The sequence below is a fragment of the Parus major genome, chromosome 3 (genome assembly GCF_001522545.3).
Source record: "Parus major isolate Abel chromosome 3, Parus_major1.1, whole genome shotgun sequence".
Classification (NCBI taxonomy): Eukaryota; Metazoa; Chordata; class Aves; order Passeriformes; family Paridae; genus Parus; species Parus major.
The window spans coordinates 98062054-98087161 of NC_031770.1; the positions used below are offsets into that span (position 1 = coordinate 98062054).

At 40.0% G+C, this 25108-nt stretch overlaps 1 protein-coding gene across 1 annotated transcript; it reads right to left on the reverse strand.

The window, feature by feature from the left end:
* Nucleotides 1-3360: 3360 nt before the first annotated feature.
* Nucleotides 3361-25108, reverse strand: YWHAQ (tyrosine 3-monooxygenase/tryptophan 5-monooxygenase activation protein theta). Its single transcript, XM_015622003.1, has 6 exons — nt 25078-25108; nt 23668-24043; nt 8525-8648; nt 5929-6092; nt 5467-5562; nt 3361-4435 (listed from the first exon to the last, which is right to left on the reverse strand). Exons 2-6 carry the CDS (start codon nt 23959-23961, stop codon nt 4376-4378), a joined length of 738 nt encoding a protein of 245 aa, XP_015477489.1. The 5' UTR covers nt 23962-24043; nt 25078-25108; the 3' UTR covers nt 3361-4375.

Below are 25108 nucleotides of genomic sequence, written 5' to 3' on the forward strand. Positions count from 1 at the left end.
ACACATTCATAGGGATGGAAGTTTCACAGCAAAGTGGCTTTGAACTGAGCTGCTAAATAATTCAAGCGGGCCCAGCAAAAGCTGTAATTTTGTTTCCCACTGGGCATTACTGAAACTGTCCCGGGGGTATAAAACTTGAGGGGAAGGACAAAATGGAATGTCAAAAATTTGGTCAGTTAAGTTGGCTCTAGCTGCAATTCCACTGTACACAAACTTCTTTGGTGATGCTCTGGTACTCCTTGAGAAGTTCCTCTTGTTCCTCCCACTGATGAGACTGTCAACCATCTCTCAAACCACAAACCTCAACAGCAATAAGCTGGCATGAGTTTCCACTTGACACAATGCTTACTGAGCACTAAGATTTATATGAAGCATTTTGGCATAGCTACATATTAACAAATACCTTTACTTTGAAGTGACCAAGTAAAAATGTATTTTATGTGGGTGCTTAGTCTATGTTTGTATAAAACCCTACTGAAGACCTGGTATATGAAAATTGAAAATTGTATTCTCAAGGGCCAGTATTTAAACTGATTAATTCTAACATTAAAGGTGAATTAAGTAATGAATGAAGTTCACCAGCTACTGGAAACTTTTAAACCATACAGCAAGATCTTGTTCAGACCATTCAGTCTAATCAAATTAGCTCTATAAATCAAGTTTAAGTCACCCATACATTGAAACCAATGAAATTATGCTAACAGAAAAAAGGCAGCTTTTTGTGTCAGCCTGGATTTTTCAGAAGGGATGAGAGTGGGAAAACCTTGGCTCTGCCATTTTATAATAGCCCAAATATTCTGTTACCTCCTGGTTCATGTTGGCATAATTTGTTCTAAGAATAGAAACTCAAGTATTTTATAAACTTCACTGGGCTGATTCATTTATCCTGTACTACCGAGGGTTCAGCGTCTCTTAACACATTCACAAAATCTCTTTGGAAGCCTTAAGTTATGTGAAGAATGCTATAATGTACAGTGTTGTTATTGCTGTTACTGCTGAAACCAAACTATCACTACTCCCTGGCTGTCACACACCAGATTTCCCTAGGGAATGCAATTTAAGTAATTCATAGCACAGAAACAAACATCTCCCTCTCATTTTCCTCCTTTTTACAGGACTGTAATTACCCTCTTTTATTGTTTCTGACAGACTTAAAACAGATTGGAAATACCCAGCATCTGCTCACCAACATCAGCAGCCGTATGTGATTTGAAGCCAAGGCCAAAAAAAGCCCCATTCTTCTTCCTCCAAACAGGTTTTACAAACTGTCCTTTTGCTCCCAAAGTAGAGGTATTTTACAAGGACAATGATCACAACAGGAATGAGAATTTAACTAAGCAAAGAGGTAGGACAACAAAGAACATAATTTACAATAAAAAAGCTTATGAGCCACTTCTAATGGCATTTACAGAATCTCTGCTTAGGAATTCTTACAGATATCAATACATAGATCCTACACTACAGACAAACTGCCTTTAAACTAGTATACAAGTTTTAAAATACTTGATGTCATAGTTTCAGGCTACAGTTTATTATCAGGTGTACTCATGACCATGTGGCAAAAGACAAAGCATTCCTCTAGGAAACTGGAGTCTTTGCAGTGTAGCGGAAAATATCATGGCAGTAATCCAAAGCTGCTACTAACATTTCACCCTCCCACTCTGGCATTTTACACAGCTGAAAGCTGGCCAAGCTGTAATTGCTGGAGCTTTCAGCAGCCGTGTCATCTAGCCACACTCACACAAGAGGGCAGTTAGTTCTTGTTACACAAGTCTGGGATTTCAGCTGTACAATGGGAATCTAAAGTCTGTACTCTTCCAGTAAAGTCTGCCCTTTCCCTACATATGATGATTTATTGCCCAAGTTTACCTGGGAGGGAAAGACTCAGCAAAGTAATTTAGGGAATTAAAATCCATCCCTTTTATTTGCGGTATCATCCCATTCCCCATCACATGTCATTCCCCCTCTCCTCTGAAACAATGCAAATATTTGGCTGAATTTTGGAAGTAATGAAGAAGAGAGATGCTGCTGTATTCATTATTATTAAAATTTAAAAGGTGATGCTGCAGTTTCAAGCCTTTTTTGCATGCAAAACGTAGATGCAATCAACAAAACATAGCTAGAATTTGCCCAGCTTGATAAACACCAGAAAGCACATTTAATAAATTAAGCTATAATCTAGCTAGAAGGCCCAGCTGCTGTTCCTGTAAGGAAAACTGACAGCTCTCTCAAGGTACAAAAGATAGGAAATAAGAGAACAGTGTTAGCTGAGAAATGTAGCGCAAGCTAAGACAGCAGCCAGAAGACAGCAAAGAAAGCAAACCCTTAAATGAGCAGATAAAGCTGACTGCTACATGTCAGTACCCAAACAGCTTTACTGAAGAATGGCAGCACTTAGGAGCTAAAACCTTTATGAAACAAATAAAGGATGGGTAAGAAATGTGTGGGTGAGAGGAAATTACAAAACCAAAACACTGATTAAGAAGCATGAATTTATGTAGGGTCCTGCCACACAATACTTTGACAGGAATTCAAAATGACTGCATGAAGAAAATGGAATTGATACCAGTTTTTTTAGAGTAATGCATGTCAGTTGAAGCACAGAATCTGAACACCGTGCACACTCAAATAATAGATAAAAACATGGAAGGTGGAAGGTATACCACCAGAAGTTTTCAAGGACCACTAATAAATATCCTTTTTTGTAATGTGATTTCTTGTCCAGCCACAACACTAACAAGTGTTAAATATTTTCAAACCCACCAACATGGGAAAGTAAGAGGCAGATATTTAGGAAAAAAAAACCTCTTAAGGGATCTATGGGGAAAAGAAAAAAGCAGAGCAACATATTGTTACAAAAAGCTCCAAAAATGAGGGAAAACATTAGATACACTAAATGTATCTAAGAACAAGATGTAGCAGCACACAAGCTAACATTCTAGAGCACAACAAATTCCTCTGCATTACGGAATATGTAGCTGGAACATTGTAATGAAATCTATCAAGAAAAGCACAACAAAAAGAAATACAGCAGAGAATTCCAATAGATTACAAAAAATTGCACAATTTAGATGAGAATATCTGTAAGCCATGAAAGAGTATCAAGAAATTTGCTAACTTTTCTCAGTTCATTGCTAAGGTAAATCCATTTGCACTAGCAGATTTAATGATTAAGAAGTCCACATGTCAGAACAACTATAAGAAGTTATCCAGGGTGTTTTTTTAAAACAAGTTATTTTAAAAGCAGACTTTTAAGAAGTATGCAATAAATTTGAGAAAGACATTTCCAGCACCAGATACTTACTTTTTTAAGTTCAGCCCTTAAGTTATTATATGGAATTGTTACAAGTCAACAGTGGGTGGTTTATAAAATGTAATTTTATTTAATGTTACTTTGCTGTTACAGAGGGCATAACATTTTCACAAGGCTTTTTTGGGACTACAATCAATGATTAGCAACACACAATAGTGGTCCAAACTCTCTAACAATCACTGGACAAACTTGACACCTTCTCACATGTGCACAAACCTGCATGGAAAAGTACTAGATTTTATACTTGGACATGTGAACTTCAATTGGTTTTCCCATTCCAGTGTATTAAGAAATGACATGCACTTCAGTCTGCCAAAAAGCACTGCCTGTACTCCAGCAGTAACATGCTGCTTCTAATACATAGTAAAGTGAATACCAGAACTACAAAGGCAGGAGTGTAAGTGAACTTTTATTGGGAAGGGATATCAACTTAAACAGCAGCAACTGAAGATTAAGTGAAGCCCCTGTTTTTGAACACACAAGCTTCTGTATTACATGATACGGGAAGCAACTCAATTTGTGGTTTTCCAAACTTTAAATGCTCAACTTGATCTGGCCCAGAACTTCCATATTCCTACTGAAACGAATACACAGTAGCATGTGAAAGTCAATTACGGAAAGGAAACCCTGCAGAAGGGAATAAGAAGGGAATGTGGAGAATTAAATGCTATGTGGAACGCTCTTTAGTTGCAATTAACTACATTTTCATATCTTACTGTAATACAAAACACAGTCAACTGGCAGGAACTGGTTCAGATTTGTTTTTAAATACCAGGTACACTTTAGTCCGCTACATAAGTGTTTGGAAGTTACTTATGTTTATATGAAATGAAGCTATTAATACTTTTCTACAGCAGTAACCGCACACCAGGAAGGCCAGGACAAACACAAATCAAGGAATGGAGTTTTCCCAAAGCTGCAGTGTGAAAAGACTATAAATTGATTTCCATACACATGGATGGGTTTTCTTTGCTATAGGAAATCCAAGTGGAGCTATAAGGAATGGAGACGTGTAAAAAGGTTTCTTGAGAAGGAAAGGGAGAATGACGCCCCACGTGCAGTTTAGTTTTCTGCACCTTCTGCAGCATCACATTCTTCTCCTGCACTGTCTGATGTCCATAACTAGAAAGAAAATAAAAAGCGTCAGCTTTCAGAAGTGCAGCTTGAATTCCAAAAAGGGACAACTACTAACCGTAAGGAAATGATAGTGAATTAGACTTAAGGATACCCACGAAGTAGCAGTTCACTGGCACTGCACAACCCTGGCTTCCAGTACTTGCTGGGAGAGAGGTAACTGGACAGAGCACCCCATGCACAGGGCACAATGAGCTTTTTTCCCCTCAGGCAGAACAGACATGTTCTCAATAACTCCATGTGCTTAACAATGAGCTGTGCCATTGATCCCAGGCCATTCAACAGCAGCTCCACAGGCAACTTCCATTTCAAATGCAGCACGCTGAATACTGCAAGTGTGGATTGTCACTTTGGTTGCCGAAGCTAAGCACTTCACTTTGCTAACAACAGACACTTCTACTGAAGAACTATCACAAAATAATAAATGTTGTTGTAAGTTTAAATACAGTAATTATTCAGAGAGGATATTCTCTGAAAAACTGCCATAGTTACATATTTTAATACAACTTAATTGTTCCATAAGGCACTTTTCTTAAATGGTTTATCTCAAACAAACTGATTTTATTCTTAGTACACTGAAATTTCTGAGTCTTTGAATGAAAATCAGGACAACAAATAAAGCAAGCTGCCCTGGATGTACACCAGGAGAAACTCTGTTTTTAGGTAGTCATCAAAAAAGTTTGAATAAGATTCACTGACAGATCACAGATGACTGTTTTAATTCCTTGTCTACCTTTACATTAGGTTGGGCTGAATGCCCCTTCTCCCCTCTACTGTAAGACCAAAATACCAGGAAGAATGTGAGCTAACCAGGCTGCTATTTCAGATTACACAGCATGAAGTTGGACATCAACTTACACAACATTCAAACTGAGTTATGAAAAGGTACCATAACTAAACAGCCCAAGTCAGTGCTGTGCTTTGTGCTGGAACAAAATAAGTTTTTTTTTCCATCACAAATTCAGTCTAAGCAAACACGTGGAGAACAGAATCAGATAGTATTTAAAAAAGCAACTTACTGTTAGGTTGTCTCTAAGCAACTGCATGATGAGAGTACTGTCTTTGTATGAGTCTTCATTCAGTGTATCAAGTTCTGCAATCGCCTCATCAAACGCCTGGAATAATTAAACCATCTTTAGCCTTTCTATTAACTGATTTAAGCAAGCAGAAACTAAACCTATCAGAAAAGGTAGCTTAAAAAAAAAAAGCAACATCAGAAGTTAATGACCTACTCTATTTGAAACAAAACCATACTAAAGACATCATAAGAGCTTGCCATGCTATTGAAAATTTAAGTCACAGTGTAAATACAGCCTGCTTCTACCCCTTCAATCTGCTAACAATATGACTTAGGAAACCAGAAACTTTCAGTAAGATCATTTCCTTCAAAAACTCTAGGAAGTCATAATTCATACAGTTTTAAGCATAAACTCTCTTCTACTTTCCCTGCAGGCATACTGGTGGAAAAAAAAAATACTTACTGTCTTTGCCAGTGTGCAGGCAAGCTCAGGATTGTTGAGAATCTCATAATAAAATACAGAGAAGTTAAGAGCTAGACCCAAGCGAATTGGATGTGTTGGCTGCATCTCCTTCTTGCTGATATCAAATGCCTCCTGATAAGCTCCCTGTGAGTTTTCTATTGTTTCTGTAAAAAAATGACAAAGTGGTTTTAGGTTTGTTTCATTTTTTAAAAAGGTATTTCTACCTAAACCACTCCATTAGTAGGAGACTGAACAGCTGTATGTAAACCTGTTCTTAGGAAAACACTGCACCTACTTTAATCAAAGTAATGATTGTACACCCATCTTAAGTACACTGACACAACACAGGGAGCAAACTGTTTTGCCACACTGACAAAACACAGGGAGAAAACTAAACTACTACAGAGCAAAGGTATTCAAGAGAAGATAAACACACAGAACTTGGTAAACACAAGCATCCAAGACTACTGTATTGCTTCAGTGACCTTTGATACTTTAGGTGGGGGGGAGAAAAAAATAATTTGTGCATTACTTTTTCTACAGAACTCCTACTTCATTCCTTGCACAGGATGGACACGTTCATGCAAGTTATGTGCGCAGAGTAAAAATGGCCCAATTTCTCGAGGCAGCCTGGAAGGCATGCATGACATGTTCTGGAAAAACTGAAGGTTTGCCTCCAAAACTCCGTGTAGACAGGCCAAGATAAAAAAGCCCCAGTGTTGTGCCCAAAATAACTGGGACAAACACCACAGAGAAAAGAGGTTACCAGGTCAGAGTACTTCAGGAGTGCTACCTATAGTCTATTCCAGATTCACTTCTGATAAGACAGCCAATGGACCAACAGCTGCCCTAAGCATGCTGCAGAATGGAAGGAGACTGCAGGGGAAAAAAAGTCATTGTCAGAGCTCAAAATACAGCTCTGTGAAGGAGCTAGCTCGTACTAGCACTGCTCTAGCAAATGCTGGTAAAAGAACTTGGTAAGTAAAATTTAGTAAGTATTGAAAAGAGTCAAGACAGATTTGGATATTTCAGTATTACACAGTAATGAGTGCTAAAGGACTACCCAATTGTTGAGAATAGGTGAAAGAAGGTAAAAAGCTAGCAAATCCAGGAGATAACTACTTTTTGTAGTAAGTACATAAAATATATTTGAAGCTGAGAAAAACAGATGCTTAGAGGTGGAATATCAGAAAAGCTTAAAGTCTTGAAGTTTGTAAGAAGTTATGTAGAAAAGTCTGCATGGTGATAAACAACAGCTATAACTTCAGAGCTCAACTCCAGCAGGATCTGCTAACAAGGTTATATTCAATCAATCCCTCTTGCACTGTATCCCCTATCAGCATATGTGCCATTTAACTGCAGTCATTTTAGCCAAGAGAAGCTGGTATTTCTGTGCTTGGATAAGCCCAGATTTTAGCTGTTGCTCAAGACAAACTATAAATCAGATGATCTTTGTGAAAGCGAAAGGCAAGTTTTCTCTACTACCCTTGGACTTGCTGTTGCTACTTGAAGCAGATAAAGGGTTAAGAATTCCTGAATGCAACACATTAATGCAAAGACTTTTACTCCATTCTGTGTCTTCATCTTTCAGCTTGAATGCTCTGACAATAGAGGGAGACTAATGAAGCCTTTACTGAAGCGACAACCAGCCCTGTCCTCCCACTGTGCACTGCAATTGGTTTCAGGAGGCCAACACTGCCAGGCCCAACCCCAGAGAACAGCTACTGCAGCATCCACATGCTCCAGCAGTCCCTCTCCTTTGTATCACAGCATTACTGCACAACCAACTTTAGTTTGTTATGTAGAAATAGTTCATTAGCTTATGCCATACCAAGAGCTTTTAACATCACAACACTATCTGGACACCTTGCAAGACAGTTTTAATAATTATTTCAATACATCTCCTCAATACTGTTAAAATCTTCCCCAGAAGAGGGGAACTGAGGTACTCACAACTACTTATGCATCTGTTCTAACTCCTAGGAAAGGTCTACAGTCTCAGGATGCCCAGTATCAAGTGGCAGTTTCAGGCCTTTCCTGCTGAATCCAAAGGGACAAACTACAAGTTCAGGAACAGTATTATTCCTATTAAAATCAATCAATCATTCTAGAGTAAAGCTCATGCTTTCTGGCTAGAATATCAACCTAGTAATTTTGTGGCTTCTTTATAAATGCAGTGACTACAGTGAAGTCTGCTTCACAGTGAAATGGTTAAATTTTTAGATCAACAGGACTTTACCATGGAGTACAAAATGTTACAGATATTTGTTTACTCTCCCTAACCAATTTCATTTTAGTAAGAATTACAAACTAAGCAACATTAAATATATACTATACCTTCACTTACACTATTTTTCCAGAAGATTTGAATAAGCATTATGGGGCATTTATTCAGGAATTTAGGGTAGATGACAGGAACACCAGCTAAAATTCCCTGGCATACTTAAGGTCTAGTCAGAGTTTTGCTCTCAGTCTGTATGAAAACAGGAGATTTCTGACTGAAACACAGCTAACTCATGTGAATTTGCAGTCTGTGTATTTAATTTCCTGGCCCCTCAGCCATGGACCTGAACTGTGAAAGACCCAATGTACTTACGTTTTCTGTCATCACCACAGGCAACCTCAGCAAGGTATCGGAAGTAGTCTCCCTTCATCTTCAGGTAGAATACCTTGCTCTCTGGATTAGTTGCATTAGCTATTAAATATTTGTCCAAGAGCTCCTGAAACAACAACAAAACACACATTGACATATTGCAAACACCACCACAACTAAGTTCAACCTACTTCTCTCCTAGAAGTTTGGATGGACTCAAATGTTTGCTACAAGGCTAAACAGAGTTTTAGGGAGTTTCAGATAGATGCACACTTATTTCAACAAACTGAGCATAGGCACAAAACCAGAGACTACATTAAGATGAACAGACAACTGGCCAATCAGACTGCAAGTAACAAGGAAAGGTTTACTGGTGTACAGTTTCAGGACCAAGTTCAGTTTCGAGATATGCACTTCTCATTTCAAAAACATTTCAAATGAGTAAGCTTTTACTTGAAAAGCAAAACGTGACACAGAAAGTTTCAAAGCTACATTTTTTTGCAATTGTGTTTCTTGGATTTGTGACAAAGAAATCTCCAGCTTTTGACTCCTACCACAGGGAGTCAAGGATTCAAACCCATCCAGTCAACAGCCAACCTCATCACACTGCACCAGCTCTTCACAAGGCTCTGAAGGAACACCTGGCTCCAGTACAGTAGGGAGGCATCCTTCCCATCTGCCCTGCCATTCCCAGAATGGAATGGTGTGCACTCCAGCACACCCTACGCTGCTGCAAACATCACTCCCCTTGTTCACAGCTCCCCTATCTGATAACCAGAAGGACAAGGAAAGAAAGGTTTGCAAGCCTCCAGCAAGAGAAGGTAAGTCTCTCTCCAAGGCTGCAAGTCATCCTAAGATGGGGCTGAAGAAAGCAGAGAAGAGGTACAGGACTTTCCCTTAGAGAACAGGGTAGCTCAGAGAACTGATGACGAACAGCAGAGAAGCTTCTGGCTGACCTTGTCTGTGAATCCCAGAGATTTAATCCAACCCATTAATACAACCATTCGTGCTCTCCAGAGTTGACAAAAGACACAAATGAGTTTCCATACAACTCAAGGAAACCCTGCAATACTCAGAGAAACTTCACAGTAGGAATGTAAGTGATAAAGATCTGCATTTACTTATTTGGAAAGTAAACAGGTCAAAAAAGGAGCAGAAAGTCTCCACAAAGCTGGCAGCTGGCTAGTTAAGATTTTTGTTACAGGAACATGTATCCAAATTCATGAAGCAGCTACAAAGAAAATATTCAAGGAACTGTTAGCTTTCTGCACAAAAATCCTTAGCACTTTAATTGGCTACTAGAGCACTATAATCAAAACAAGCTAATTTTAGACAGAAACCTACTCCCTATGCACACCACCATGCCATTATTACTTCCTTTAATGATCAATGCAAGCAGAGCAGTTCAGTTAAAGCATTTACTTATTATTCCAAGTCCATTTGAGATTTTGGCAACCATTTTAAACTGACACTTGTAGCAGGGTATTTCCAATAGGGTTAAAAAAAGCATTTTTGCATCCAAACTGTATGTGTCCCATAGAGTAGCACTGCAGTGTCCAGACAAGCTCCCTCAGAGATCCCCACCAGGGCAGTAAGGAAAGTACAGTCATACCTGGCCTTGATATCACCCTAGAGAAAACAGCAGGAAGGTAAGATGATACCAAGCCTGACATACCCTTGCACCTACCAAATCAGAAACAGACATTTTTAGGAGTTTCTGTAAGGCTATAAAACCACTGCCAAAGCCTAGACACTGGCTACTTGGCAAAGGCATAAGTGAGGAATCTGTCTAACAGTTTAACACAGTCAAGTGTGCAGGGGCTTGAGCAAACATAGAACAGCACAGCTCACTGGTGTTATGGAAAAAGCAGCAAAACCTTAAGTCTGTTTCAAAACAAGAGTTAAAAGGTAGTAGGCAGATGGGTAATACAACACCATATTAATACTATTACTGTGCATGAATCATTCCATATTAAGAGTGAGTTATTCCCACTCCACAGATTTCTGAAAAGAAAAAATCTTCACATTTTGGCTTGATGGGGAAGCTCGATGGAAAAGCAGGTCCTGCTGCTTTTGTCCTTGGTAACACAAATGTCAGCCATAAAATCGCAACACTACACAAACCAGTTTCAGAGTCTCAGTGACAACATGGTAACCTCAAGTCTAACATTTGAGTCTGATTTTACAAGAAACTGCCCAGAATGATTGAATGTGACACATAATACATCTATAGTTTAGAAAGGTTCCATAAATCCATAATGTTTGAATAGTAACTACCAGCCTCTAAAAGCCATCCTATGGCTAGGACTGCATTAAGTGGCAGAGATGTGATTTATCCACGTGCTCAGATTAACTGTGCCACAGTCTAAGGAGCACTGACTAGACAAGCACTGAAGATACTATATGGCATTTTAAACCAGGTATTTCGCAAGATTGTATCTTTGATTCATCTTTTAAATGCTGAAATAAAACTTTCAAAATGCTACAACTATATCAACAAGGGAATAATCAGGCATTTTATTTTTATGGTTTCCAAAACACAGAAATTTACTGCATGCTTAGCACACAAAAAGTATTACTCATTTTAGTACAAAATTCTGTCTTTGTAGGCAGCTCTAGCACTACAGCTGATCTGGCTTGGTTATGGCTGAAGAATACTTAACCCCTGGAATCTAGTGCACACTAGAGAATGCTTACAGGAAAGCTTTAGTGTGGCAAATTTAAGCCAAATCTGAAAGCTACATTCCCTAGAGCACCAGTGCCCACTTTTTCTTCCCCCCAGATGGGGTAGGCCACACGCTTCTTTCAGGAATATGAAAGGTTTTTGCCTTGCAAGCCCTACCACAAACAAGCAGCACTGTGGCCTGTGTGTCAGCGCATCTTCAAAATGCTGCCTTCATTATGTTGATCTGATAACAAGTGGCTCTGCCCAAACTTTTGAGAGACATAGAGAAAAAAGTGATGCTGAGAATGAGCTGCAGATTTTCAGACAGCAAAAGTGGGTTATTTCCTAGGCATTTCTCAGGTGGAGAAGCTGAGTAGCCCAGCAGTTCCCACTCCCAGTCCTTCTTGAGGGCCTACTAATCCTTACATAACACAAGTAAGGAAGAGACCTGTGCCTTTTTCTTCAGCTAGGGTGGAACATCCTCATTCTGGACTTTACATATTCAGTTTTGGTTTTTTAATAGCCTTAAATGGAAAAAGATCTTATTTATGAATCCCACAGATTAGAACAGAATCCAATTTGCTTTGAGTGAAGCAAATTATTTATTAGGCCAGATGTTAATCTTTCAAATTAATAATGTATTTGGTGTACTTCATGAGCCATTCATTTCAGGATACCATCACAATTTCTTGGAAGGCATCTTACTCTCCCTCTTACAGACAAAATGTTGGTGGGGTAGTGAGAGCAGACAGCACAGTAAGCCAAATTATTTACTTTACAGTGTTGTAAGTAATAGCCAGGAAAACTCACGATTTCCTGCATCTGTTCTCTCATCTTTCCCCACTTGGACTTTTTTACCTTTCCAGCAGACAGAAATTAGCCAGGAATCCTTATTTTAAACATCAGCTGATATTAAGTAAAGTTACTACAGGCAGGCAAAGCAATGAAGCAGACCACAGAGAGTCTCAAAGTTGTGATTTTACCTAGGAAGAGACAAGCACTGGCAGAAGTATGATTCTGGGATGAAGTAAGGCAATACAGTAGACTGCCATCCATGCTCACATACAGTGAATGTGCCCATCCCTTTTATGTCTTAAAATACAGCTGCCACCATCATTTAAGAACTGCAGCTCTTCCCATCACCTTCTAAACCAAGCCTTGAAAAAACAGCAGTTATGTGCTTTACAGCATATGCCTCAGAAACTGCATGAAAGCCACACGATGTTCAAGCTGCTGACTCTCAGACTCTCAGAGGGGTGACTCTCAGAACCAAGAAGAGTATGAAGATGCAGGAATCAGTCTATCCTCAGAGCAGACCCTTTATGTCCCACTGCAGTTGCCTTACAATAGGTTTGCAGTGTGACAGTCTGTGGCTGGTAGCTGCTGCTTCCCCCACACTGACAAATTATGCTCAAGTGGCTTGCTGGTCCTCCTAGAGTGTGACAAGATTACCCACTCCACTTTCTGCAAGTGTTGCTCATCCATCTCTATTTCTACCTCCACATCGTGCTAACACTCTTCTCATCCCAACAGCATCATATTCTCATGTATAATATTATTTTCCCCTCCTATAGAAGGATGGTTTATTTATTATAGAGATGCCAGCAACAAAGGGCTAATGCTCCTTGGAATAGTTCTGCAGCTGCCTGAAGAAGCCATAGGGAGCAGGCTGGGAACCTGGCAGCTAGATACTTCTTCCCCTTGAAAGCTGATTATTTTTTTTCTTTCTCTCTCCATTGGCAAACATATTCCTCTACATGCCAAATGAAAGTTACATTTCAATTGCCTTTTTGGCAATTCTACTTTTGTTCTTTCCCAACTACTTACGTATCCTCTCAGTCCCTTTCCCCCTCTGTTTAAGTACGTTCAAGGGTTGAACACATGGTACTGACCACGGCACTTAACCTGGGCCAGAAATAGTATGTCAGTGTATTTGTTCTCACCACTTCCCCATTTTTTTCAGCTTCATGAAAACCAAGCCCTGAAGGAACGTCAGCCATAACTTTACTTGAAGGTATGGTTGACACAAAGCAGCTCCCTGAAGACACAGCTCCTTAATAATTATTTGTGTGCATCCAGCCAACCTCTCTTTAAAATACACTGGCACACCTCCCCTGCAATTCATGTTCCAGTCCCACTCCACATATGCTTTCTGTTACCTCTTTTCAGGGCAACACCTCCTTGAAAAAGCTGACATCAAAACAGAAAGTCCCACCACTCTCTCCCCATCTAAGCCTATTTTAAAAGGCAAGACTGACTGAGACATTAAGTACAACCATAGTGTACACTAAATACTTTCTATACAGTTTAACTACAGAGTAGGTTCAAGTGGCAGAAAAATACCACTGCAATCTGATCTGTTCAGAGCTGTTCTCTCTTTCCACATATCTAGCTATAAAAAAAATCTCAACAGAAAAGATGAATTTGGAAAAAAAAAATCTTTAATACCAAACTTTTAGCTTCCTTCAGCAGTTGTGCCATTTAGAATTGGACTTCAATTTGAGTAGCAAATACATGACTGTAAGTCTCATATATTCCAATACCACTAGCTGGTGGATATATTCTTCAAAAGTAACCATTCAATACCAGAGGAGAAACATGAACGAGGTCAGCTCCAGAGATTATCCACTGATCACAAATAGGTTGAGGCCAATTTTCAAAGCACGCTATGGACAGCATGTGCCTAGGTACCAACAGAAGTTCTCAATGTGGGAAACTCAAGCAACCCAAAACATTTACAGTGTCACCATTGCTCAGATGTCAACATCTATGACATGTTTGGGTCACATCACCAGCACCAAGTTATTTAATGTTATGCTATTAAAAGACTGATCTACATTGTCATTTGCATTTCTCACTGAGTACAGTTTATCATTAATTTTGCTCTATTAGAAGGAAAAAAGCCAATGTAAAAGCAACCATCAGAAACAGCAATGCTCTCCAAAAGTTTGTCCCGTAAGTTAAGCTGTTGCATGGTATTTAGCAAGGAGGAGTGTGTTGATGTTCTAAATGGCTAGCACAGAATTTTCTGAAAGAAGTCTATGTTGGATAAAGTTTGATTTTTCAAGTCACACTTTCAGCAATACCCTTGAGCCTTAAGCCCATATATCTTACTTCAAGTTGTTTAAAATACCTTATTTCAGCACCATCTCCATCTTCTAAGAATGTAATTTTAAAGGCTGCTTTCAAACGTGAATATCCTAACAGTTTGTGTGAACTAACTGGTATCTGCAGGGTTTAGTAATTTTAAACTATGTCCTTCACCTGGCCTTAACTCCTAAGACACAAAAAGCTAGAAAAAAACAAAATCCTACAGTAGTAATTTTTTTGACAGAAGAGCAAACTAATGATAATAGTGCTTATAATATTTAAAAATTATATTCCTCCTCATCACATAATGGAAAAAGTTCAATTATATGGAAAAAAAGAAAGAAGAAAAAGAAAAAAGAAACCAAGTTGAACTTCTGCTCAGCAGATCTTAGCTGTCCAAGTGTTCTCAGACCTGCCAACACAGGAGTTGCTGTCATTCCACAGAGTACCAATTTTTCACACATTTTACAGGAACTAGACTGAGTTTTATTTTTGTTTCCTAGATGTTTCTTTGTTTTCTGAACTGACACTGAATGTTCTCTATTTTAGCTTTTTATTAAGAACACTGAAGCTCACTAGAAGAGATGTTACCTGGGTAACAGCAAGTAACTGATTACTTAATGTTGTACCACACACTAACTGGCCAAACCCCACAGAACCAAAAAATCACATGCAAGTGAAGAAGCTGTTTCAAAGTAAAGCTATTTTGAGACAAGGTTCCTCAAAACTAATGCACAAGCACAGAGTGCATATCAACACTTCTTTTAGCAAGTTAACTCATCACCCCAAAACATGGATTCAACATCAGTTCCATCTAGATGAGCAGCTTGCATCTCATAGGAACACCATGAAGTGTGTGAGGCTACATAAATTCAGCCAGGGCTGCAGTATGCAAAATATTTGGAAAAATTATTCAGTCTCATGTATTTTTGATGGTCCAACCAGACCCAATATGAGATAAGATCTAGAAGCAGCATAGAGAGAAATGGTTTCCACCCTAACTGCAGTCAAAAAGCTAAGCTAAAGTTAGTGAGACCAACATATTCACCTAACATAACCTAAATGTGAAACTTAAAACATCAAATATTCCAAAGTCTCTGACAGCACAGATGATTGGTGTGGGCTCAGATCTTCCAATAAGGCTTCTACTCACAAATGATTGCCTGTTTAAATCATCTAGCAGAGTGGTATTAAGACTTCTTGACTATTTCAAGTATAATCAGTCATTCCAAAGTCCACAGTATGACTCACTGAAACCTAGGTGTTTTTTAACGTTCAGCAGTTGTTTTCTTGACAGGAAAGGGAGAGTCCCCTGCTGCAACAGTACAATCACTTTACTTTCAACAGCATAATTTAGCCGAACTGAGTTCTTCATCCTTCAGGATTCAAGTTCTATGCATCAACTCCTTTTGGGAGAACGTTAAGTGATTTTTGTACAGACCACTCCATAGTAACAGTTTCAGTTTATGTATTGAGGAAAATATGTGTGCACCTTTCCAGTAATGGCATGGCCTAAAGATGACCTGACAAACCACTATTGAAAGCAGAGACAAATGTATCTGACATGAAAACAGAGAAGGTGACCTAATTAATCTTTTCCATTTGGTTCCATGTCTTTGTCTATACAGTTTTAAAAACTGGCAGCCAATATTTAGGATTGGCCCTGAATGAAGTATCTGGAATCCCACTTAACAAATTCACTGGAAGCCTGAGCTGCAGCATATCTGCCCACACTATTCCCACCTGAGGCTGAGATTAGTTTCTTCTAGAATTTACACTCACTGCTTATACTTCTCCTTAAGTTAGAAAGTTCTGTGGTCCCCAGAGAACTATGTAAGCTAAGAACTAGATGTGTATGGAAACGAAGGTTCTCCTTTCCATAGATGTCCAGACAAAATGAACAATCCAGTGAAAGTCAGAATTATTTAAGATTTTATGGAAGAGCCTAAAGTTTTCCAGTTTCCCCTCATCAAATGTAGAAATAAGTATTAAAAAAAAAAAAAAGAAGTAATTCTTCTTTTCTAAAATTATAAATTTTTGATTAATTAATGGCTATACAACAGAGCCAAAAGCTTTCAGGAAAAATTCCTTGGTATCTGGCATATTTATCTCAAATTGATTTTAACATTCTTCCATGACTGTGTTTTACATATTTTGAATTCTTAAAAATACTTCCAAGTGCTCTTCTCCTCTTAGCAAACATACATTTTAGACATCACATCCTTCTCTTCAGAATCCTGGCCATCTAAAAGCTTCCTTCAGCATCCATTCGTGACATTGCATAATATGACAGAATCACACAAAGAAGTCTAAATTTTCATTTAAAAATACTTCTATGCTCTGCAGTTACGGAGGCCCAAAGGTAAGATTAAATGACTAACTGATGTATATCTAGACTAACAGCGCTCAAAAGGAACAACAGCACACAGGAGTTATGTGGTCTTAAGGTACATTGCCCTTATGCAAAGAACTCACTTGGACTTGCTTTAGTTCTTGTCTGTCTTTGGGAGCCCTTGATCAGAGGCTTGGGATCACTGAAACTCCAAATGGTTAACACAACAGATGCACTTTCTTCCCATTGCATAGTGTAGCTTGGAAGAGCCTTTTGCATTATCCAACTTCATCTTGAAGGAAATCCAGCAATATATGATTTCACTAAGTCTATTAGGAGTGTGCCAGTAATTTGTTGCTATCTAAACGAGACAACACGCAACAATGAAGTCTAATCTTAGGTTAAAAAAACTGAAGTCAGCATTTCAGATAACCATTTCAGATGTTACAACTTCTCACAGAAAGTGAGTTGTTACTTTTTGCCAAGACCCTGCTACCAACTTTTATTAAAAACAATTTCTGCTTGCAAGAATTTTGAAAAATGTATTTAACTTCAGAACAAAACTTCCCGAAGAAGTTTCATCCAGAAACGATGTGGCTGAGAGTCAGGTAAGAGTGTATATAGTGTATTTAGAAAAGTTATTATTAAAGCAAATTCAAATTCTTCTGTTTTCAGACCTGAACACTACTCCTGTATCAGGCTACTTCAGTGAATGTATTGTAAAAATTAAAGGAGAGAATAAAGAGTAATAGAGCAAGTAATAAACCTTTATCAGTATTAGAAACTGGTAAATCAAACCCTTGGTTACTTTAACAAATTTAGAGAAAGGTACAAGCAAAATCATAGCTAATTCAGGACTTACAGTTCTTAGATCTTGAAATCTGATGTTCTGGTGGGTGCTCAGACCACAAGATGTGAAACCCAGGACTCAAATAATTTTGAAGCCTCTCCCAAGTGCCTAGTTCACACAAACCAGGCACTGTTATATATTCAGACATACAAATGGATTAGGAAATGACAAGCTTATAATTAATCAGCAGTATGCTGAAGTCTTCTGATATTGGTTCCAGCTTCCTGGGATGCAGAAAGTATGAGGAGAAACTTTCAGTCACTCCTCCAACAAACTTGGTGGAGCTATACCAAGTTCCACAAATGTAGTGCTCAAGAATAGTTACTTACCGTACCTGTTTGTGATAAAACTGGCTTCAAGTTTACTGGCAGTAAGAAAGCACAACCACAAGTAACATTGAGGGGCACCTTGCCCCTCATTCTCAAAGGCCAACAGCAAAAAGCTAAATTTGAAAACATTGATTAATCAAGTGTGCACCTTCACCTACCAAACTTACAAAGTATATCCATGCACTTTTACCCGCCCTTCCCCTGCTGCTTTCCTCACTACCTTCCTCTGAAAATTGGGCATGCCCAATTAATGAAACCAGAATAACAAGCTGCAGTGCCTGTACAGAAATTGGTACAATCTACTCCTTTAGTACTGTGCTGAACAACCCTAATTTGTGCCATGATAAAGAAATCAAGTGTAATAACCTTCAAACTCAAGTGTGTTCTTCTCTCATCAAGCTCTCTCTCTCACATGCAGTCTTCTGTGTTTTACTTCAAAAAGGCACCTCTCACATTAGTATCCAAGGTAACAGAAATGCCTGTGAGATAACTGTCTAGCAGGTAAGCATGACAGTGATTTACAAAACCTGTTAAAAGCTTCACTGCATTAGCAGAACAGAATTTGTGCTTTTGTTGTCCAGTTTGACGTAGTGAGCACACCCTACTTTCTCAAGGCCACCAAAGCAGTAAATGTCCTCCAAGAAATTTAATAATTTTAGACAGCATCCATCTGTAGGGGGAGGGGGCAGCAAGCAATGACTGCACGGGATGGAGGCTTCAGCTACCAACAGAATTCCTTGAACTATTTTTGGGTGGACTCTTTAACTGTTCGCAATCCATTAAAAAAAACCTTGATGCACTCTAGGCTTTGTTTCTGCAAGAATTAGTCCTTTCTCAGAAATGATTAGGTTTTCTTTGCACAAGAGTGAGGGAGGATTCCAGCAGCAGATTCTACTGAAAGATGACAGAGAAAGTAAGAGAAAGTAAAACTATGAGTAAGTCAAGTTCAGATCTAAGTTTCAAGCATATTAAACTAAAAAAAAAATTAAAGCATTAAGTTTCAAAATTCTTACCACAAATGTGCTGATGGCTGCTAGAAGTTGTGCTAAAAACACAAAGGAAAAATCATCTCTCTTTACATTACTTTTCATAAAAAAAAATAAATATTCCAAACTATTAATTCAAACCACATTCACTCCACAATTCTGGACTTGCCAAGAAGTAACATTCCCAACTGGACTTTCATGAAGTGCCTTTCCTTTTAGTCAATTACTTTAGAATAGCAGTTGCTTTAACTTAGAAAAGTTAACATTGAAACATTGTCCCAACCACTACTGGGATAACTAACTCAAGTCCAAATGTAATGCTAAGTGATTATCATCCCTGACCTTCAAAATAAAACTGCATCCTACACAGCTCCCTTTATGAAAAGACTGTAATACCCTTGTACTAGGTTTCACCCCTATACCACATATATTTCTGTACAAACTCTGTCTGTTCCCTGACAATAGGAGCACAAGAGACATAGCATTCAGAGAACATGAAACTTTGGTAAATTATTTACATAGTAGCATGAAGCTGATACCTACAGAATTCAGCAAATTTCTGCATGTGCAATAAAAAACCCCAAGATTTCACTTTTCTGTAGGCTAAAGGTAATGGTAAGGAAGAAACAGGGCTATGGTCAAAGTTATCCATCATCAGACATAGATATTTTAGCTGACATGAGGACTCTATATGCTAATGCCAACTTCACTTTCAATGGAACTCTGAACTTGTGCTGTTGAAACAACTGCCCTAAACATTACCTTCTAGCATGAGGATTTTTCTTCTACTCATTTTAAGTGACTAACTTCAGAACTAGAGCTTCAAAATTGATAATATTCAGAAGTGTACAGATTTTTACTGGTTTTTATTAGCTTTTATTGCTTCTCAATTACCTGAAGCAGCAGTAGGAACAACATTGTAACCTTGAGGGGAAAGAGGGAGGAAGGAAAGTGGAGCTGGCAAGAGCAACACACATGCTTTCAACAATTAACAGTGTGATCTCTCAGATAATTGAAGCATACTATCAGCCTCAAGAAAGTAAAAATACAGACAATACACACCTTATAGCTCTAAACTATTTCACTGCAGGCACTGCCACAGGGTGGCAAAAAAATCAACAGCACAAGTAATGTGACTGTTCATTCATTTCTAGAAGTTCACAATGTCTTCACTCATTTCTAGAGAAATAAGCCAACATGGGCCTAACACAATACAATGTAAAAATGTTTACAGAGGACACTGTGAAAAAAGATGTTGGGAAATAACTGAAAAGCCTCAGGTATGTAACTTTTCTACACAAAATTTTAAAATAATATCAAAAACCATTTTAACATTTCAGCTAGAGACACGAGAAGTAATCATCTAGACAGATTTGTTTTGAAGCCTTAATGATTTTGCATCTTCATCAAGATTTAAACTGTGGGCAAATATTATCAAATCTCATCTCTGTAACTCCAAGAAGAGCTCCAATGCATCAGGACCTAGAAACTAAACACATGCAAACACACAAAAACCCTCAAGCTGCAAGTGGAGAGAGCTTCCAGACAAGGGCTGCTGTCTTCCCTGTCTTTACATTGCTGCTCTCTAAAGAACAAAGGAGCCTGAATGCAACACAAGTTATAGCCATGCAAAAGGACCAAGGCTCTCAGAAAAACCACCAGTTTAATCTGCTTCCCCAGAAAGATTCCAATTCAAAAGTTAACTCTTCTAAAAACCTAATGTCACTGAACAGTGGAATGTGCATAAAATTAAGCAGATCTTACACTGTATGTTCCATCTTCAAAGTTTCCCCACATCATTTCACTAATTACATGAAAGCTACTGATGCATCCACCCCTTCTACATTATCCTATACCTGAAATCACCCAAGAGAAAGTAACATGAACTTTGTGCTTAGAGTATATGAAACAACATAGTTCAACTTTATCTGAAAAAAATAAGTTGCCAACCTGTTTCTTTATTCAAGGAGAACAGAGTTTCAAGAACAGTTTTAACTATGAATCATAAGGAATGATTCAACATTAATTCTCTACATTACCAAAGAATTAGTCAATCAATACAGGGAGTTCAGCAAGACCTCCTAGTGTACCTTTCAAATAACACATCTGTGCATGCTGTTTGACAGCAGAATAATTTCTCCATTAAAGAGCTACTCTCATCTGAAAGACCAGTCATAAAATTAACAGTTAAAAAGCATTCAGATCATGCCTACTTGCAAGATAGGCAGTTAGAGAATGAGTTAGTTATATAATCATTAAAAGCTTTATTTTTATGTATGTATCTATATACAGCTATCTCAATGAAATTTTGAATGTTTGTATTCTAGTGGTGATTAAATTGAAGTTCTTTATCAAACCATGCCCTGAAACAGTGCCTTCCTTAACTGGCTTGGGGCATTTTTTGCAGGAAAAAAATAATCAAGAGATTCCATATCACTGACATTTTAATAAAAAAATAGCAGTATTTTTAATGCAAGCACAAGTGTATCTAAACGAAAATTTAGAAATATGCCATACCAGCAGTTAAAAAAAAAACTTTTGAAAAAACTGTCAGTAGTATGACTAACAGCAGTCACACTCCACCCAACACACCCACCCCTGCTAAATCCAAATACTCCAGATGACAAGCAACCTTTCCATGCTACTTGCCAGCAGTTGTTACAGTTTAGCTGCCTTCCTAGAATTAAAAAAGCATCTCTGAGACTCAGCTGAAGAGATCTGAAAAAGCTACAAGCAGTTACCATAGTACTAGTACAGAAAAAACTATCATTCAAAGGAGGAGCCAAAATCATTGTGTGGCTCAGCTTTAGGAAACCCATCCTTTGTAACGCCTGCTTGTGGTGAATTCCAACCTCTCACATGCTGACTCATGGATCATAGGAGTGGTAGATGGAGGAGGAAAGGGAGGGAATCAGAACAGAGCTGCACATGGCCCTCAAAGGAAGAATAAAAAAGGATAGCTTGCAGTAGATAGCCAACATCTTCTCCCACCAAAGGAAGGCACATCTTTGCAGCAGGTCAGGACAGGACAGGAAAAGCATGCTCAGCTGCAGGTTTCGGTCTTTACTACTTCCTGCAGCCTTCCAGGCCCGAAGGGGAGAGTTGCCAACAGGCCATTGCTGAGAACAGAGAAAGACTAGAGTGCATTGAAAAATTCAGCTAGCATAGGAAGAGCTTGCTTTCCCCTACAGCAGAGGTCTGCCCTAGTACAGCTACCAGAATACCTGCTGGCAACCACCAGGAGTGGAATAACTTCAGCAGAGACACTGTGTGAAGTGGTTCACTGCCTCTCCCTATGGAAACACAAGGTCCTTGTCAAAATGGTATAACCAGTATATATAACCATTTTATGTATCACCTTCTCCAAGGCACTAGATTTGGTAAAAGAACAGAGGAAGATTAAGAAGTCTGAGGAGTGAGCTATGGAGTTCCCAAGAAGTTAGTTCTGAAGTGGGGCACTGAGTAGAGAAGAGAAAGACGAGTGACACAAATGCTCTCACTTCATCACACAGGGTTCTTAGTGAAACTTGTCACAGGAAGTAGGAATCCTACAGAAGTCCCATCATTTTCACAAAGGTGAAAGTTTCACAATTTCAATACACCTGTAACTGGAGAAACAATTTTGTTCTTGTGGAAGGCATGGGCTAACTCAACTGATTTGTAAAGCTAATAAATAGGAAAATTATTTTCAAAAAAAGGTAAGTCACTTTGATTTAGAAAGAAAGAAAAAACAAACCTAGGTGGCAGCATACAAGGAAGCATATAGGTATTTTCAGCACAATCCAAAAAAGTGTTCCCTTGTACATGAGCCAGAGCACTTAATTAAGAAAAAAAATCAGATACTTCCAAACCAGTCACCTTTAAATTCACATCTCCTAAACCAATCTAGGATAAAATTACCTCAAAATTGTTTATTTCCTTACAGACTTGCTTCCTCCTGTTCTCACATTAGCAATACTAGACACAAAAACAAAAGGTAACTAAGAGGAGCAAATCAACCAGTGAAGATGATCTGCCACAGAATTCCTACTGCATTATACACATGCAGTTTCTTGCAGATACAATACATCCCTGGTCACGTAAAATAAGGTTCAGCAGCCTCCACACTGCTGGCACACATCTCTTGAGCTCCCACTACAGTGCACTACAGTTTTCCTACCAATAGCATCTGGAATTCTGCTGCTTCCACAGAAACATACTTCTGGGTTTTGATGCATGCTTAGAGTGTCATTCTGGTCTTTACACTTTAGTTTTACATTGTCCCATAATTACTGCAAATTCATCTCAAACATGCCCTGAGAAGTCAGCTTGCATCTAACAAAGCCAATTTCTACATGTCTCTTTTCTACCTTCAACACAGACAGACGTCTAAGTTTGTAAAGTCAAATTTATGTTAAAACATTCCTCAAAATGTCTCTTCCAAGACCCCTTGAGAGTATTTTTCTTCATGAGGAAGTAAACAAAGCACACACGGTCTCAATGCTTTTAGCAAGTTATTAGCTGCTCTGAATAATAGGGTTTCCACACTTCCAGCTTATTTTACAAATAGTTAAGCTTACTAACCACAGCAGAGGCTAAACTCCCTGTATCTCTCTAAGAACCTGGTGAAATACTGCATATGGATCACCCCACCCAAAAATGTACCTCACAGAGTCTCAAAATTGAGTATCTTAAATACCTCTACACATATAGGGCAAATAGCATAGTGTGATTGATCCTCCTCAGCACGCTTACTCACGTAAGGCTTGTAGAAGTTGCTGTACTGACTTCACTTATCCAGCACAACACTGCACAAGCCAAGCTCCCAATGCTTCTCCCCAGTACAGCAGCACACTTAAATACTGCATTTCGTTACCTTAAACAAAATATAAGAAAAAACAAAGTTCCCACTTACCAGCACCGTGGTGCAGATGGACCTGAGCTCAGACTCCACCTTCTCCCGATAGTCCTTGATAAGCTGCATCTTCTTGTCACTGGTGTCTGTCTTCTGCTCGATGCTGGAGATGACCCTCCAGGCCGAGCGTCGCCCCCCCACCACGTTCTTGTAGGCCACGGAGAGCAGGTTGCGCTCCTCGTTGGACAGCTCAGCACCTTGCTCCGTTACTGCCTTCATGCAGGTGGCCATGTCATCGTAGCGCTCGGCTTGCTCAGCCAGCTTGGCTTTCTGGATCAACTCGGTCTTATCCATGGTGGCTGGCACTGGGACAACAGCAGTGTAGTAGCAAAAGCAGAAGAAGCTGGACTATCAACACGAGAATGCACCTCAAAACCTGACAGAAAGAAGATAGTAACCATGATGCCAGGATAAACACTACCGAAGACGTTCCTACGGCACCCATTGCAACCCAGCAAAAAACGAGAATTACTGTGAGCCCTGCCTTCCCTTCCCCATCTCCAGGTGTTTCTTCTGGAGAGAGGGACTGCCCTTCTATGCAAGGCTACGGGGACTCGTCCCAAGGGTCCACCCCTCGGGAAACCACGACCTAGAAACCCAGCCGAACAAGTCTCACTCGGTCAGTGCTATCCAAGGGACGGCAGCCTGCCACCCAAGCAGTGGAAATACCTGTTTTTCCACCAGAAAAAAAGCCATCACCCCTTTTTCCCATCGTACCCTACGTGAGCATATTAATACGCCCTCTAATAAGGACTCGTGGACCCTCTAATAGGAATCGTGGAATAACGATTCCTGGTTATCACCCAGCCTGGGGTCCTCGCCCAAATCCCTGCCTCCGTGTGCTTCCAGTCCTGCAGGCGAGCGCCGGAGGCAAGCGGGCATGAATGCCGGGACTGGCGGGAAAAAATACATAATAAAAGCAGCAAGACGAGCTCGGCCCCAGAGAACACGGCAGAGGTTAAACCCCTCCAGGACCCGCCTCTCTGGGGGCGAGCGAGGCCGGGGCCGCGAGGCCGGGGTGGGGGCCGTGGGCGCTTCTCCTCCCCGCGGCGGGGCGCGGCGGACCCGGACATCCCGTCTGCCCCGGCGCGGCCGGCCCTCGGCGCGGCGGGGGCCCCGTGCTGCCGGCGGGGAGCGCGGCGGCTCCCGGTACACGGCAGCGGGTGCGGTCTCGGGCTCAGCGGCCGCGTCTCCTGGGACGGCAGGGGGTGCGGGGGCGGCCGGCGGAGTCCCCGTGGAGACGGGGCGGGAAGAGGAAACGGCGGCGGGTGCGAAATGGCGGCGCTGGCTGCACCTCCCGCTCCCCGCGGCCGCCGAGCTCTCCACGCCGCGATCACAAAATGGAGGACGCGGCGGGAGGAGGCAGCGGTGCGGGGCCCATCCAGCCGCCGGCCGCGGCCCCGCGCTCACCTGGGTCCGCCGGGCTGTGGGGCCGGGCCGC

What these genes read in the sequence shown, in the direction of transcription:
- YWHAQ (XM_015622003.1), bottom strand. Translation starts at nt 23,961, where the DNA reads ATGGATAAGACCGAGTTGATCCAGAAAGCCAAGCTGGCTGAGCAAGCC. An exon ending in CTGTGGTGATGACAGAAAAC is followed by an intron (nt 6,093 to 8,524) that starts GTAAGTACATTG and finishes ATTTTTTTACAG; the next exon opens with AAACAATAGAAAACTCACAG. An exon ending in TGCTTAGAGACAACCTAACA is followed by an intron (nt 4,436 to 5,466) that starts GTAAGTTGCTTT and finishes TTTTCTTTCTAG; the next exon opens with TTATGGACATCAGACAGTGC.